Genomic DNA, 14,245 nt, shown 5'->3' with positions numbered 1-14,245 from the left:
TTGGAGGACAACGCGGCCAGACCGGGGCCGGGGGCTCACACGAGCCACGGCTCGGAGAGCGCGGGAGGGCCCACGGGGAGGCCGGGCCGTGCTGGGGTCCCGGGGGCAGCTCCGGCCCGGAGTCTCGGGAGCACAGCGGGGAGCAGAGCCGGGGGCAGCTCTGGCCCGAGGTCTCGGGAGCACCGTGGGGAGCAGGCCCGGGGGCAGCAGCTCCGGCCCCGGTGTCGCCCCCTCAGCCCAAGCCCCGCCCCGGCGCAGGGGGCGGAGCCGGGCGCAGCGGCCCCGCGCGCTCCCTTTGTTCGGGCCGCGGGAGGCGCTGCCCCTTTAAATGCCCCCAGTCCGGCCCTACCGGCGCGCCGGGTGGAAGGCGCCCTGCGATTGGTTACGTCTCCTCCCTCTCATTGGCCGCCGGGAGGAATGGCGCGTCCCGCCTCTCGCATCTCATTGGCTCCGCTGGCTGCCCGTCCGCAGCGCGGGTTTCTGAGTGGGCGAAGCAGCGGTCCCTGGAAACAGTTCCGGGAAACCCCGCGTGCTGCCGGGGTCGCGCCGCCGTCCATGAGGAGAAGGAGGAGCGCGCGCCATTTGCCGTCGCTGCTTGGGCCCGAGCTGCGCCGCGCCGGCCCCGCTCCGGTGAGTGCCGGGGCCGCCCCGCGGGGCAGGGGCGCTCCGCAGCCGCGCCGAGCCCTCCTGCGTGGGCCCCGCGAGGGGACGGGCAGCGCGGGCTGCGGGCAGGCCCGGCGCGGGCGGGGACGGGCCCGGGGCGCTGGCGCGGCGGAGCGGAGGGGGGCGGGGGCCATGGCGGGGCCGCTCCGCGGGCAGAGCGGGCGGGCGCGGGCGCGGGAGCGGCGCCGGGGAGGGGCCGGGGGCGGGCCCGGCGGGTGGGGGTGGGGGGGCGGCCGGCCCGCTCCGCCCAGCCGTGCGGATCAGGGTTGCATGTGACGGGCGGCCGGGACGCGCCTCTCCCGGGGCTGCGGGTCGGCTCGGGTCCCTGCTCGGTCCCTCCCGTCGCGGTTGTGGCCGCTCCGCTCTGCCCGCGGGCACGGAGCGCTGTGAGCGGTGAATGCGGCGCTGTCGCAGCGCGCCCTCAGAGCCGAGGCAGCGCACGGTGGAGCCGGCAGGGACAGCTGCACCCACCCGCAGCGCCCGGGGCTGCGCTTCCTGCCCGCAGCCGGGGAATAGCGCTGGGCCGCTGCTTAAAGGGGAAACTGTCCAAAGTTTTGTTGCTTAGACGTTGTTTTTCTTAAATTAACTTTTGTTAAATCTTGAAAAGTTTTGCTTCGATGCATCGTTGTTGAAAGTACTTTAAAATAAGACTTTATTTACTCGGTCTGAGCAGCCTTGTTGCCTGTCAGTATTTATTTGAACATGCTACTTAAGTACATTATCTGTGCTGGACTACTCTTTTTGAAACAGTGTGTTGGCTTCCCTTTCCCGTGTTTATGGCTCTAAAGGATCCCACCGGCACTTCGTGCTGCAAAGGACATGAATGCTCATGAAGCTGCTGCTTTAGTTTTTTTGATTGGTTGTTTTGTTTTTTTCCTTTGAGACTACACTTTAGCAGAGTTTTTTGGTTTTGTTTTTCACTTGTAAAAGTAATCTAACAAATTTTGCATCTATCAGTGTAAGTTTTTGTAACCTATGCAAAGTGTAGTATTTGCAAACGAGCAGTGTCTGCTTGAAAATTTTGCATCCTTGGAATTGTATTTCCCACAAGCATTGTCCTTATCTCCCAGTTTTTCTGTCTGGGTGAACTCTCTTAAAATAATACTCGAGTCTCCTCGACTTCCTAGTTCAGTTAAAAATCCCAATACTCCCTGCTTTGTTAGACAGACATCTGCAAAATTCTTTGAGGTTAAATTCTTTAGAACAAAGCTCATTCTGTTGAAGTGTTGCTTGGAACTGGAGTACCAGGAGTGTTGTTTAGTACAACCCAGACAACCAGATGAGCTATGAACAGCCAACTGCAGTGAGAAATGAGCATGGACAGACATTATGGTTTAGGTTAGGAGTTATTGGTGCACTCAGTGTTTTTAGTGGCACTGATGGGCACATTTCTAACCTGCTGTGCTAAAATCATCTCCCAATCATTGTGTGGGTACTGAAGCAGAGTTTGTTTCTCTCTGGGCTGTGCTGGTCTCTTGTTTAGCATCACACTGGAGGTTCTCAGATTTTTCCAAGGGATTGTGGAGTAGCAGGGCTGAGCTGGAGAAGTGAGGGTGCTGCTGCATTTTGGCTGACAGCTAGTGAGGTGTCCTGGCTACTGTGGTCTTCAGGCTGTGATTACTTCAAAATAAAGTTTCATGTAATTCATGCTAACAAACACCTAGCATATCATAATTAAGGTATTAAAGTGTGTTTTCTGTGATTGAATAAGCTAAGGTATAAAAGAAATGGCTGTAATGCCTTCAGTAAGCTAAGGTATAAAAGAAATGGCTGTAATGCCTTCAGTAAGCTAAGGTGTAAAAGAAATGGCTGTAATGCCTTCATCTACAGAATAAAGGTACAGAAGTGTTTCTGAACAAGTGAGGTTTTAATAAAACCCCAGTTCAGACTTTAAATGCGAATTCTTATTTTCCCCCCACTTGGATGTTTATTTTCCTTGCTTGACCAGAACTTTCTTGAAGTGTGAGGCATAACTGTAGGGACTGCATTTGTTTTCTTGTGGTCAAAACAACAAAACCAAACAAATGTCCCCCAAACTTCCTTCAGTGTTATTTTTAACATGATTTAACTTAACTGCTTGGCACAGACAATATATTGGTTAGAAGTAGCAGCATAAGCAAGCTGAATGACTTGGGTGCAGAGTTTTTATCTATCATTAGTTGGCTTCTGTGCACCTGAGCAAAACAAGTTCCATTCCTGCATGAAACAGTTTTCAGCAGCAAAACCAGCATTGCTGTATAACCACTGAAGTTCCTTATGGTTGTTTTAGATATTGTTCTTTTGCCAGAAATCTTCTGTTCCTTCTCAATTAAGCTGTTCCTAAGCATGTTTTGAGTTAACTAGACTGAATTTATAATTAATTGGATGGAGTTATACTTAGATAGTCTGTAGGTGGCAACCTCTGTTAGAGGCATGGTATGAGATAAAGGAATAGTAACATCATGGCTGTTTATCCAGTGATTGTCAGATTAAGGCTGGGATCAGGTATCTCTTCTCAAGATGCCATACACTGTGAGGACCACACCTCTGTTAATTTTTTTATTTTCCAGAAAAATAACGAATTGAGCCATTTAAGTTATGAAACACTGCAAGCACCTGTAGTTTTAACTTGTACTTGTCATACCAGAGCTTAAAAAAGGGGCCAGGGACTTTGCAAATCACTCTGGAGCTGCAGGAATTTGGGGTGAAAGATAAAGAATTGCTCATGAGCTACAAACATGCTTTTTTCATGAAGTATTTACAGTCTTCAGCAAAGCATTGTTTGCAACAGTGTGGAAGTTGAAGCAAGACCCCTGTGGTATGCAGTTAGGAGGTGTGAGGGTAGGCAGCATCCTGGGCACCAGTGAGAATTCTCCTTGCTGTGCCAAATTGTCCCCGATGTTATTTATGACTGCTGCTCATTGGTAAGCATGGTTTTGTGTCCACTGTTCTAAATCCATCCATTCCTGCATGTTTTAAAAACAAACACATATCCCACATGTACTTATAGACAGAATTCTTTACTTCTAATCCACCCCTGAGTTGCAGTTGAAGCAGTGTCCTTCTTTTGTCGATATTTTAATATTTAATGCAGATGAGAACCTGAGTGCTGGTCTGTCATAGGCTGAGTCACACGGCCACACTGAGCTAGCACTCCTCTTTCCCATGCTTTTTATAGCTTTTAGAGCAGAATAAAGATGTTCAAGTGATCATTGTGTGTTTTACTCACTAGATAAAATTCAGTTTAAATTTAATTTTTGTTAACTACAACTAACTGGTGTTACCTAGAGGGAGAGCTAAAGAGTCTTTTTCAGCCATGACTTTCACCCACGGATCTCTGCTGAGCTCAGAGGGAAGATTCAGTGTTATAAGAGATGCAGTTTTGCTTGTTGGTGATTGTTGTGGGAGAAAAATCAATTTAATCTCAGATTTCAGGCCAAGCTTGCCAAGCCATTAAGGGATCTATTGCTATATCTGTGAAAAGAAATACATACTGAATATTCTGGAAGCTGTGTCACTTCAGAATTTTCTCCAGTATTTCTTTAGGAAAACCTTTTAAATAAAGTTTGTGTAACTGGAAATAGCTAAAATCTGAACTCAAACTGAACATTACATTGACTTCAGTTCTTTATAGCAATACAGCTAGTAAATGATGAAGCTGAGTATGAATTTCCATTGCCTAAAAGCCGACTTTAAGAAGCCTTGGAGCTGTGGTGCTGTGCAGTAATCTGATTCTTAGGGGTTGGGTATTGCTGCCCTGCTGCGTGCTTGTGGTGAAGGCTGATCTCTTTTTGTGCTGCACATCTTGCCTGGCAGAAGTTTGAATCCCTGCTCCAGAGGAGGTGTTTCTACCTGGGCACAGCATAGCCTGTCAGCCTTTTGTTCATTTATAGGCAACACTGAAAAAAGTGTTCAACTTTTGGGTTAGTAACACTTGGAAGCTACTCTGGGTTCTCAAAAAATTCTCACTGTCACCACAAGCCCTTGGAGTTCAGAAAGTCATAGAAATGCTTCAAGCAAATTTCTGTGTTTGTGTTGCTGTAGCCTCTCAGTTCATTGTGGTTTGGTTTGGGTTTTATTTTCTGTGTACAGAGAAGACAGTGTATGTGTAATTAAATGATTTTATAAGGCAATAGGAAGGTGAACACAAAAATGCCCTCCTCTTTATATCTTTATTGTCTGTCTCAGCTTGTGGGTTTTTGAGAAGTTGAGAATGGTTCTGTACCCAAAGATTTCAGTGTAATCAAACCCCCTCTGCCCTGCCCTGTTTCAAATTTGAGATCTTCCCAAGGCTGCCTAGCAAGCAGACATGTAGCTGAGAGTTTTGCCTTCTGTGATGTTCATAACCTACAGAAAATCAGTGTTCATTGGTGTTTTGATAGTTAATACCTGTAAGGATGGTAAGCTTTGTTGCAGCTTTAGGTAGGATTTTTTTTTCTTCTGTAATTAGGCTGTAGCTGCTTTTAAGTAAACTGAATTGGTTAGAAAGCAATTTCTCTTTGTCAAGTAGCAGAATGTGTGTGTGTATATATATATGCCATGTAGCTATGGAAAACTTCCTTTCTTTTCCACACTAATGGCTTCAAGAAGTGGCATCTGACAGGAACAGTGTGAGGCTGCTTTACATGTCTCTAAAATTGCCCTTCAGCATAAGACAGCTTTAGTAAATCATTACTGTCTGCAGAAAAATGATTTGGTTTTTTTCTTCCCTTGCAAATCTTCATAGGATATCTTCCAAGCAGTTGCTGTAGTCTGGAAGGGTTGGGTGTTCAGGGGACTGGTAGAGGTGTGCTTATGCTTGGAGACTTGTTTTGCAGCTTAGGAAATAGCTTGAGGCCTCAGCATTTTTTATAAAAACTGTTCTTGAATCACCTCCATACCTGTATTCCAGCACTTACCTGCATTGCTCCAGCCATGCTGCATTGTCTGCCTGGTTATCATTTCCTGCTGCTCATCAACTTTGCCCTCTCATTGAAAGCCTGGGGCTTCATTTCTGACCTAACCCTGATCATCCTCGTGTTCTCCGCCGGGTACTTGAATTGTCTCTCTCAGCCTTTTATTGGAAAGCACTGAATATCAGCTGGCTGGCTAATTGGGAAATTGAAACAGTCTTTAATGAATTGGGCAAAGCCCCCTGGGATTGTCTGAGATAGTTGTGCATTTTTCAGTGGAATCAGTTTGTTCATTCTGAAAGCGAGTACTTTTATAATATACAGAAATGGAGATGCTGCAGTCATGCCTTCCTTTTAAACCAATAAGTGTATATTATTGAAATAGTAGCTGTGATTTGTGCAGCTCCTATTTGAGGGAAACTGAAAGCATGGAAACTGTTGCATTGCAGCTTCAAATGACAATGTCCATCCAAGTGCAATTTCTCTCTTTCTGTCCCTGAGATCTGCCAGCGTCGGGAGACAGCGTGTGGCTAGTCTTGTGCAGCATGTTGGGTTTGAAGGAAGACATGGCAACAAGCCAAGCAAGTGGAAAAAAAGTATTGAAAAGAAACAAGTATTAACATTTTTATACCTTAAGCTACCCTGCAGGGTTCTGTGTTCACTACATTTTAAAGGATTGTTTTAAAAGTAGCGGAATGGGAAATGGAACTAGCGCTAGATCTTCTGAGTCTCTGCTGAAGGATGTTACTGCCGGGTCCCCATACATTCTAGCTGCTATGGTAACCACTTAATGACAATCAGTAGATGGAGTTTAGACTTTGTTATGTACATGAAGTACATTTTTAAAAAGCTGTGTCAATTCTTCCATGTACATTTTCCACAGCATTAAGGGTTGTACTTTCTTTTGAATCTTAGACCAGCTGCATCCAAAAAGTATTAAATAAAACTTGATACAGGTGATTTTGCAGCATGTATACAAATTAGTTTAGATAAATCATGCATTGTCCTACAAACTAGTTATTTCTGGCTTATTGTAATATAGCTCCTGAATTTTTTCCAGCAGCATAATAAAATGGCTAATCAGGTGAATGGTAATGCGGTACAGTTAAAAGAAGAGGAAGAACCAATGGATACTTCCAGTGTAACTCACACAGAACACTACAAGACACTGATAGAGGCAGGCCTCCCACAGAAGGTGGCAGAGAGACTTGATGAAATATTTCAGACAGGTATAATATGCATTTCTTGTTTCTGATTGGTTATGAAAGTGAGGGCATACCATTTTCAAATTTTTATAGATTAAGATTTAAAAATTCATTGTTTTTGATCTGTGTAGCTCTGAATGTTTTGCTACTTTGATTTCCCTAAAGGCAAATTGGGTTTGACATTGACTAATTACTTGACACATCCTTGGAGTTGTATGTGATATCTTAGTTGTTTTAGGGCACAGAGCACTAGTTTCTTAGCCCACAAATGAAGATGTATGTTTCCACATACTAAACTGTGCATTTTTATTTTTCTTCAGTCCAAATCATCATTTTGCTTTTATGTTTCTACTGTCACTGTCACAGTGATTCTAAACACTCAAAGGCTGCCTAGGTGACTTAGTGAGGGAAGCAACCAGCTTGTCTTGCCTGGGACTACATTTGAATTGAGTCTGCCTGTGGATTTTTGTTCTCTCTAGTTCTGAGTGGACAGTTGAACCCATGTTGGTTATTACACTGAAATGTTCAGCCTGACACTAACAAAGTTGAGGACTGAGCTATCTGGCAACTCCAGTAATACCTTGCTGGTAGCAAGTGGTCTCTGCAACTTCTAAAGAGGTTTCTTCATATACAGAGGTTTTCCTATTTTGTTTTTATAACCACCCTATTTTATCTTACAGACAGAGGCTTTCTTTTCCTTTTTAGAGTGTGTTCTGTGAACAGATTTACAAGAAGCAGTAGAACTGCTCTATGTGCTTCTCTTGAATGCCTGGCTGGCAAAATGACAGTTTTTGTTGAAAAGAGTTAAAATTACCCTGATCAAGTGAAGGCAGTTCAAAACCAATACCTATCAATCCTCAGTGTGAAACTGGCTCATGTGGGTGATGTCTTTTGGAAGTCATTCACAGGGAGCTTTCTTCAAGCCTTGGCCAGCTTTTATTGGCCATAGAGATGCACTTTCCACCTGTGGGTCATGATGATGTGCACTTGCTGTCTGAGAGAAGGTGTAAATAAACACCTGGGCAGAGGAACTCGTGGGGTTCTAACATGTGTTGCAGTCAGGTTGTGTTGTGAGGAGTTCTTCAGGAGTTTAAAAAGCTTTTTAGCCCAGAACATGACTACCAAGTATAATTCCACTGCATGAGTAACCTGAAAACATTTATTGACACTTCATTAATGCCACTGCAGGTGTTTGCATTGTGGAGGGGTTTGTCAGTGAAGCAAGCTGCTTTACACACTTGAGCCAAATTTGGGGTTGAATTCAGTGATTTTTTTAATCTGCTGAAGTCTTCTATGAAAGATACAGGTGCCTTCCAATATGCAGGATCACTTCTGAAATGTAGTCCTTGGGCTTGGCACTACTGTGCATCTTCCAAATCAAGTAGCAGTGAAATAATCTGTGTATTTTGGAGAGCAAGCTGTTGCAAAGTGTGTGGAGTGTTAGTATTTATCCTGAATTTGGATGTATGATTTTAAAAGTGTAAATCTCAGTCTATATTTCTGACTCCACAACTGATGCAAGTGCATTACAAAAGGAAAAAAAAAAACCAAAAACCAAACCCTGTAAAGATCCTTAAAAAGAAATGCTTCAGAACTGGTCCAGTGTTTCTTGGGGGAGTCTGTACCTGTAAAATTAACATGAGCTTTTCTGGGTACATAGCAGGGCTCAAAATAATACCTTTTAAAATTCTGGCTCTTGGAACTGCATAGAGCAACAAAACAAGTTTCAAAAGCCCCAAACACTGTTTAAGATTCACATGAAGTCCACTGACTCCTGCTTTTTTGAAGCTGGAGGAAAGAGTGAACAAATCATTTTTGCTTCCTAATATTTTGTGGGGTAGAGCTTCCTTTGGGTAGTTCCTTTTTCCCATCCAACAGGATACTTGCAATGTTCACCTGTCAGTTTACTCTAAAACAGCTCAACTCAAGAGAAGGAAGTGTGAAACTTAAAATGAGGGATAAACAAACAAAATTCCAATCATTAAAAGCGAGCCAGAGTTCATTGTTTCAGCCCCTGGTGTGTAATACTGCTTTTATGCAGCAGATTGCATTCCTGAATGCTAGAAAACTTACACATGGGATATAATCCTGCACCTCAGTTAGTGCTTAGGTATATACATTTTAATTTAACTTTTTCATTGTACTCATATTCTTTCATATACTTGTGTAGGAATATATAATTAAATGTCTAATTCTGTTGCTATGGAATGTAACTTTTTGGCTTTAAAAGCAAATTGCATGAAATTCAATAGAAATCTGTAACTTCTTTATCTTTAACTTTTAGGCTTGGTAGCTTATGTCGATCTTGATGAAAGAGCAATTGATGCTCTTAGGGAATTTAATGAAGAAGGAGCCCTCTCTGTATTACAGCAATTTAAAGAAAGTGACCTGTCGCATGTACAGGTAAGGTGAGAGCCCCAGGAGTGGGAGCACATAAGTACAAATAGTTCTGGCACCACTGGCAGGACAGCTGTAACTTAAACATTCTCTGATGTTGCTGTATTATATTTCAAACCCAAATAACAACTCTGTTAAAAATTGCCTTAAATGTGTAGGTCTGTGAGCACAAAGCAAAACCTCCCAGATAATAAAAATATATGTGCAATTGAGAAAATAAGTTAAAATGCTGTTTGGAATCTGACAAGTTTGTTCAATTAATTATTGTATTTTCCTGAAGGATTCTTTTGACATTTGATTTATTCCATTGACTTGAAGTAGTGACTTCATGGTATGGAGTGTAAGATTCAGTGGATTCCCAGGGCTTGTCATACACACAATTGAATCATTTTGTAAATTGTATCTACAGAACAAAAGTGCATTTTTATGTGGAGTTATGAAGACCTACAGGCAAAGAGAGAAACAAGGCAGCAAAGTACAGGAATCAACGAAGGGACCAGATGAAGCAAAGATTAAGGTAACACTTAGAAATACTGGTTATTCTGTACTAGCTGATATATTAATTGTACATACACTGAATATGAACTCAAAAAGCATCAATATAAGATTCACACTAGGCTTTTAAGAACTGCATGCATGATAGAGATTCTGTAGAGAAGGGTTGTTGGAAATGCAGCTCTTTCTGCTCACACACTTGCCAAAATTTAAGCTCTATAAAAACATTGATACCTGTCTGAGAATTGTCTCAGTTGTCCAGTGCTCTGCACTTCTTGGGCTGCTATATATAAAATGGAAAATAAGGGAACAGGCAAACAAATTCTTTCCAGCAACCTTGTAATACAAAACAAATGCTGCTGTTTATGATAGCTTTTTAAACCCACAAAACAACAAGGTTTTTTATAACTTTTATCTCTTCATATCTACCTTACCAAGTGTGGCAAGGAGCAGATAAAGAATTGCTTATGTAGGAATGGTTTTTTGTTCTGTATATTTTAACCCACTGCCCTCTCTGACTTTTTTCTTTTCCAGGCTTTGCTAGAGCGGACTGGTTACACTTTGGATGTAACTACAGGACAGAGGAAATATGGGGGTCCTCCTCCAGATACTGTGTATTCTGGTGTCCAGCCTGGCATTGGAACAGAGGTTGGTATTTACAGACCAATCTGGTAATTGCTTTGTGTACTTATGCAAACTCATAAATAGGAAATGCTTGAAGATAAACCATATTGCAAGGTGAATGTATTGCAGAGGAAAATAATCTTCTATGTGTGTTTTAATCAATCTTTCTTACTCCTCAGTATTCTGCAAAAGACAGGGTAAAGTGGAGAAGAAAAGAAGTGGAATATACTACTGTTCTTTTTAAAGTTAAAAGATAGTTGGAAGAGTTTCAGAGACTTTCAATTTTTTATTCTTCCAAAGGACAAAGTCTAGTCTGTAAGCAATTATTTGGAAATGTAAGGTTGTGACTGAAGCTGTGCATCTTCCTAGCAAGCTGTGAGCAAACTTAGGTTTGGTTATGAAAATGCTTGAACTGTGTATTTCTTCACTTAGCTGTTCTTCAAGGTTTTAGTCCCTAGCAGGTTGTTTTGTAATACATCCTCAACACTTTAAATACTCTGTCACACTGCTGCATATCTGATACAGGAGTTCTTTCAGAGATTTTTCTATAAACCACCAGACTGATATGAGAAAACAACCACTTTCCTTAATGTCTTTCAATTTATAGATAAGTTTTCCATTCTTTGAGATGCTGAAGCTCTTGCGTTTATTATCAAGAAAATGTCAAGAAGTATCACAGGAAGGATTGTTTCTGAAGGGAACGTTCATATTCCATGAAGGAAAATTAATTTAATGGTGGTGGTAAATAATTAGAATGAGTCCTTGCACTGAAAGATAATAACTGATGTGTGTAACTTCTCCAGCTCTGCTTAGGTCTGTGTGCTCTGTGCTAATGGAGGTTTTGTCTTTAAAAGCTGCAAATGAGTTTTAATTAAATGTTCTAGAAATAATGACAGTGTAAATATCTATCTAGAGGAATACCTTAAGCTTTCTAGGGAGGAGATGGTGGGGAAAACATTTAGTTCTGCCATTAAATATTCACTTAGTGTGATGAATCAGTTCCTTTCTTTTCTCCCCAATAAGTAATGTTCAGTCAACATTCACACTGAACTGAGAGAGGCTAAGCTTTTAAGAAATGTTCTGGAAACTGAATTTCAGGAATATCTGTGTAATATGAAGTATCTAGAAGTTCTACCTTGTTCCATGTTTTTCCAATTAGTCATATTCTCCTCATGAGTTTGTTATATTGGTGCTTATTAAGGGCATGCTGAGTATGTTTAATTCTGAAATTTTGCTATGCCTTCATTGTGAGATAGAATTATGACAAGGCCTTACTGAGAAGGAAAATGTTGACTCATGGCTTTTTTTTCTACAAAAAATATTTGAAGTTAAAATAAATTTATTTTTATCTTAATGGGTGTTTGGAATGTTTTGTTTGTATTAACAAGGAAGAAGTTTGGAGACTTCAGAGGAGAGCTGCAGTGATTGAACAGCTGGGGGGATCTTTCTAGGGAGCCCTCAGCTAAAGATATTAACCTTAATAAAACTTAACCCAAGTTAATTGTATGGAACAAAAGCACAAGAACTCACAGGTTTGCTTAAGTAAATATTAAAGATTCTGTTGATGAAACAAATGCAGACAAGAAACAAGAGTACAGTGTGTATTAAAAGTGGAAAACGTGCATCACACAATTAAAAGGAAATTATTATTATTAAATAATTTTTCCATCTCTGTAGCTTTCCAAGGAAGAGTAATTTACAGTGTGATTTGAAAATCCTGCAAGAGCAAGGAAGTGCTTGGCCTGCTTTAACATATGATACCCACTTAGTCAGTCAGTAAGGTCTTAGTTTTTAACTGCCAAAATTTAAACCAGGTAAGAGCCATTTATCTCTTCAGCAGGGGAAATTCACAGCCTCTTCAATGTAAATAACAAACCCAGGTTTTCTGTGGGTGAAACCTCATCCAAATGGCAGGAGAATTAAAACTCTTGGGACATGCAATAACATCAGCTGCTGTGAAGGCTGCACTGGTGACTGCAATGATTCTGCTCTGCTGTTTTATCTGCATTTTTCTTCCTTTCCCAGGAATTTCCGAGTGTTAAAATGAACCTTGTATTTCTGAGAAACCTTTGTTTCAAGTGTCCTCTTCCTTTTTAGGTTTTTGTTGGTAAAATTCCCCGAGACCTTTATGAAGATGAGTTGGTACCACTCTTTGAGAAAGCTGGTCCAATTTGGGATCTGCGTCTCATGATGGATCCTCTTTCTGGTCAGAACAGAGGTTATGCTTTCATTACCTTTTGTAGTAAAGATGCAGCACAAGAAGCAGTCAAACTGGTGAGTTAACTTTTTTCCAGACAGGTCAAGACAAACTAAACAGCAAATGTTGGTAATTTCTTAAGTAATGACATCTTCAAAGCATCCATTGACAGACTCAAAATTTTACTTTCTTAAAAATTGCCCCCTCCCCTTTCCTTCCCCTTTCCTTCCCCTTTCCTTCCCCTTTCCTTCCCCTTTCCTTCCCCTTTCCTTCCCCTTTCCTTCCCCTTTCCTTCCCCTTTCCTTCCCTCTTCCTTCCCTTTCCTTCCCTTTCCTCCCTTTCCTTCCCTTTCCTTCCCCTTTCCTTCCCCTTTCCTTCCCCTTTCCTTCCCCTTTCCTTCCCCATCCCATCCCATCAGTAAATACAGATACTCCTAAGTCTGTTATCTGCTGTACCTTACTGTGGCTGATCAGAGTACTTAGGTGATTGATAGGAGCCTACTTAATTCCAGCTTTAATCCTGATTAAAACAAAGACCATGTCTGTCTGGAATTTGTTTTTTAAAGGTTGAATTCTTGTACCTTTAAAGGCCTCTTGGAGTCTTTGTTTTCAGAGCAGTCCAGCTATGGGTACAAGCATGAAGCAGTGGACTAGATTTTTTATTAATGGAATTTTTAAATCTTGACATTTAAATTTTTTAATTCTATGATGGACAAAGTCAAAAAAATGCCTGCTGTTGTGGGTGGGGTAGAAGCCAGGTCACAGACTGATTTAGGCTGTTGATTGTCTTGGCAAACCCTCTCAGTGTTCAGAGCTGTCCAGGGAAAGAGGAAAAACTCCCAGTATCTTTAATGCCGTGTATTTGCTTACTGATAACAGCAGCAGCAGTTGACTGACAGCAGAGGAAGTTTCTAGAAAGATCTTTCAAGTCTGAGATAAACAGTAGGTGAATAAATTTATGCAATGCAATTTGTATATGGTCCCATGTTGTTCCTGTTACTGCAGGGTTTTTTGTAGCTTTTCATTCAACAAGACTTCTGAAGTCTCTGGAAATCCTAAGCTTGGCACTGTTCTTCCAAGTGAATGCTGACACAAAAACAGCTGTTCTGAGAATTCTCTTGCAATGCCAATTCAATATGCAATGTACAAAAGTAGTAGATGATGAAGAAAATACCTGAGTTTATGGTTTGGGAATATTTTATGCATAGTATTGTGGATAAAACAAATAAATGGATTTGTTTTTTCAGTGTGACAACTATGAAATCCGTCCTGGAAAGCACCTTGGAGTATGCATCTCCGTGGCAAACAACAGGTTATTTGTTGGGTCAATTCCAAAGAACAAAACTAAGGAAAACATACTGGAAGAGTTTGGTAAAGTCACAGGTAAGACTTAATGAGTCCCAGAATACCTTTAGTCTCTGCTTTGTAGATCTAGTTGTTTGACAGATGTGTTCAGGTACCACTTAAACTGTTTTCAAGTTGGATTCCAAGTTTGAATTTGTTAGAAATTTTATATATGTGCTGTATCTTAAGGTGGAGTGTAAAGGGACTTGTGTTTGTTTTAGTGATTGTTCAATGAATGATGATGGAACTTTACAGTTAGAGATGGAAACAGCTCAGATGAACTCAGAGAGCAGCACACACGAACTCTGAAGAAAATGAAGGTTCCAATTCTGTTACCTGTTCTAACTTTCTGTTGAAGGTTCTGTGTTTGTGACTGGATCCACAGGAGGTTCTGCTGTCAACATGGAGAAGTTTTTTGGGGAGCCTGAAGCAAATGTATTCCTGAGTAGT

The 14,245-nt window shown here is 41.7% G+C and overlaps 1 protein-coding gene across 9 annotated transcripts in view; it reads left to right on the top strand.

Annotated features, from left to right (window-relative positions):
- Positions 1–476: 476 nt before the first annotated feature.
- HNRNPR (heterogeneous nuclear ribonucleoprotein R) overlaps positions 477–14,245 on the top strand; it is a 33,229-nt gene continuing 19,460 nt past the window's right edge. For 7 of the 9 annotated variants that reach the window (XM_064731675.1, XM_064731678.1, XM_064731680.1 and 4 more), the window contains exons 1-7: positions 480–630; positions 6,595–6,763; positions 9,024–9,142; positions 9,546–9,653; positions 10,166–10,279; positions 12,353–12,529; positions 13,699–13,834. In XM_064731675.1, the coding sequence (XP_064587745.1) occupies positions 556–630; positions 6,595–6,763; positions 9,024–9,142; positions 9,546–9,653; positions 10,166–10,279; positions 12,353–12,529; positions 13,699–13,834 (898 nt within the window). In that variant the 5' untranslated portion in view covers positions 480–555. Of the gene's footprint in view, positions 631–6,594; positions 6,764–9,023; positions 9,143–9,545; positions 9,654–10,165; positions 10,280–12,352; positions 12,530–13,698; positions 13,835–14,245 lie in introns of all 9 variants that reach the window. The other 2 variants (XM_064731681.1, XM_064731682.1) reach the window with 2 other exon arrangements.

This window comes from Zonotrichia leucophrys, chromosome 23 (genome assembly GCF_028769735.1).
Source record: "Zonotrichia leucophrys gambelii isolate GWCS_2022_RI chromosome 23, RI_Zleu_2.0, whole genome shotgun sequence".
Lineage (NCBI taxonomy): Eukaryota > Metazoa > Chordata > Aves > Passeriformes > Passerellidae > Zonotrichia > Zonotrichia leucophrys.
Note: the sequence above shows the minus strand (reverse complement) of the source record. Positions and strands in the feature narration are given on the sequence as shown.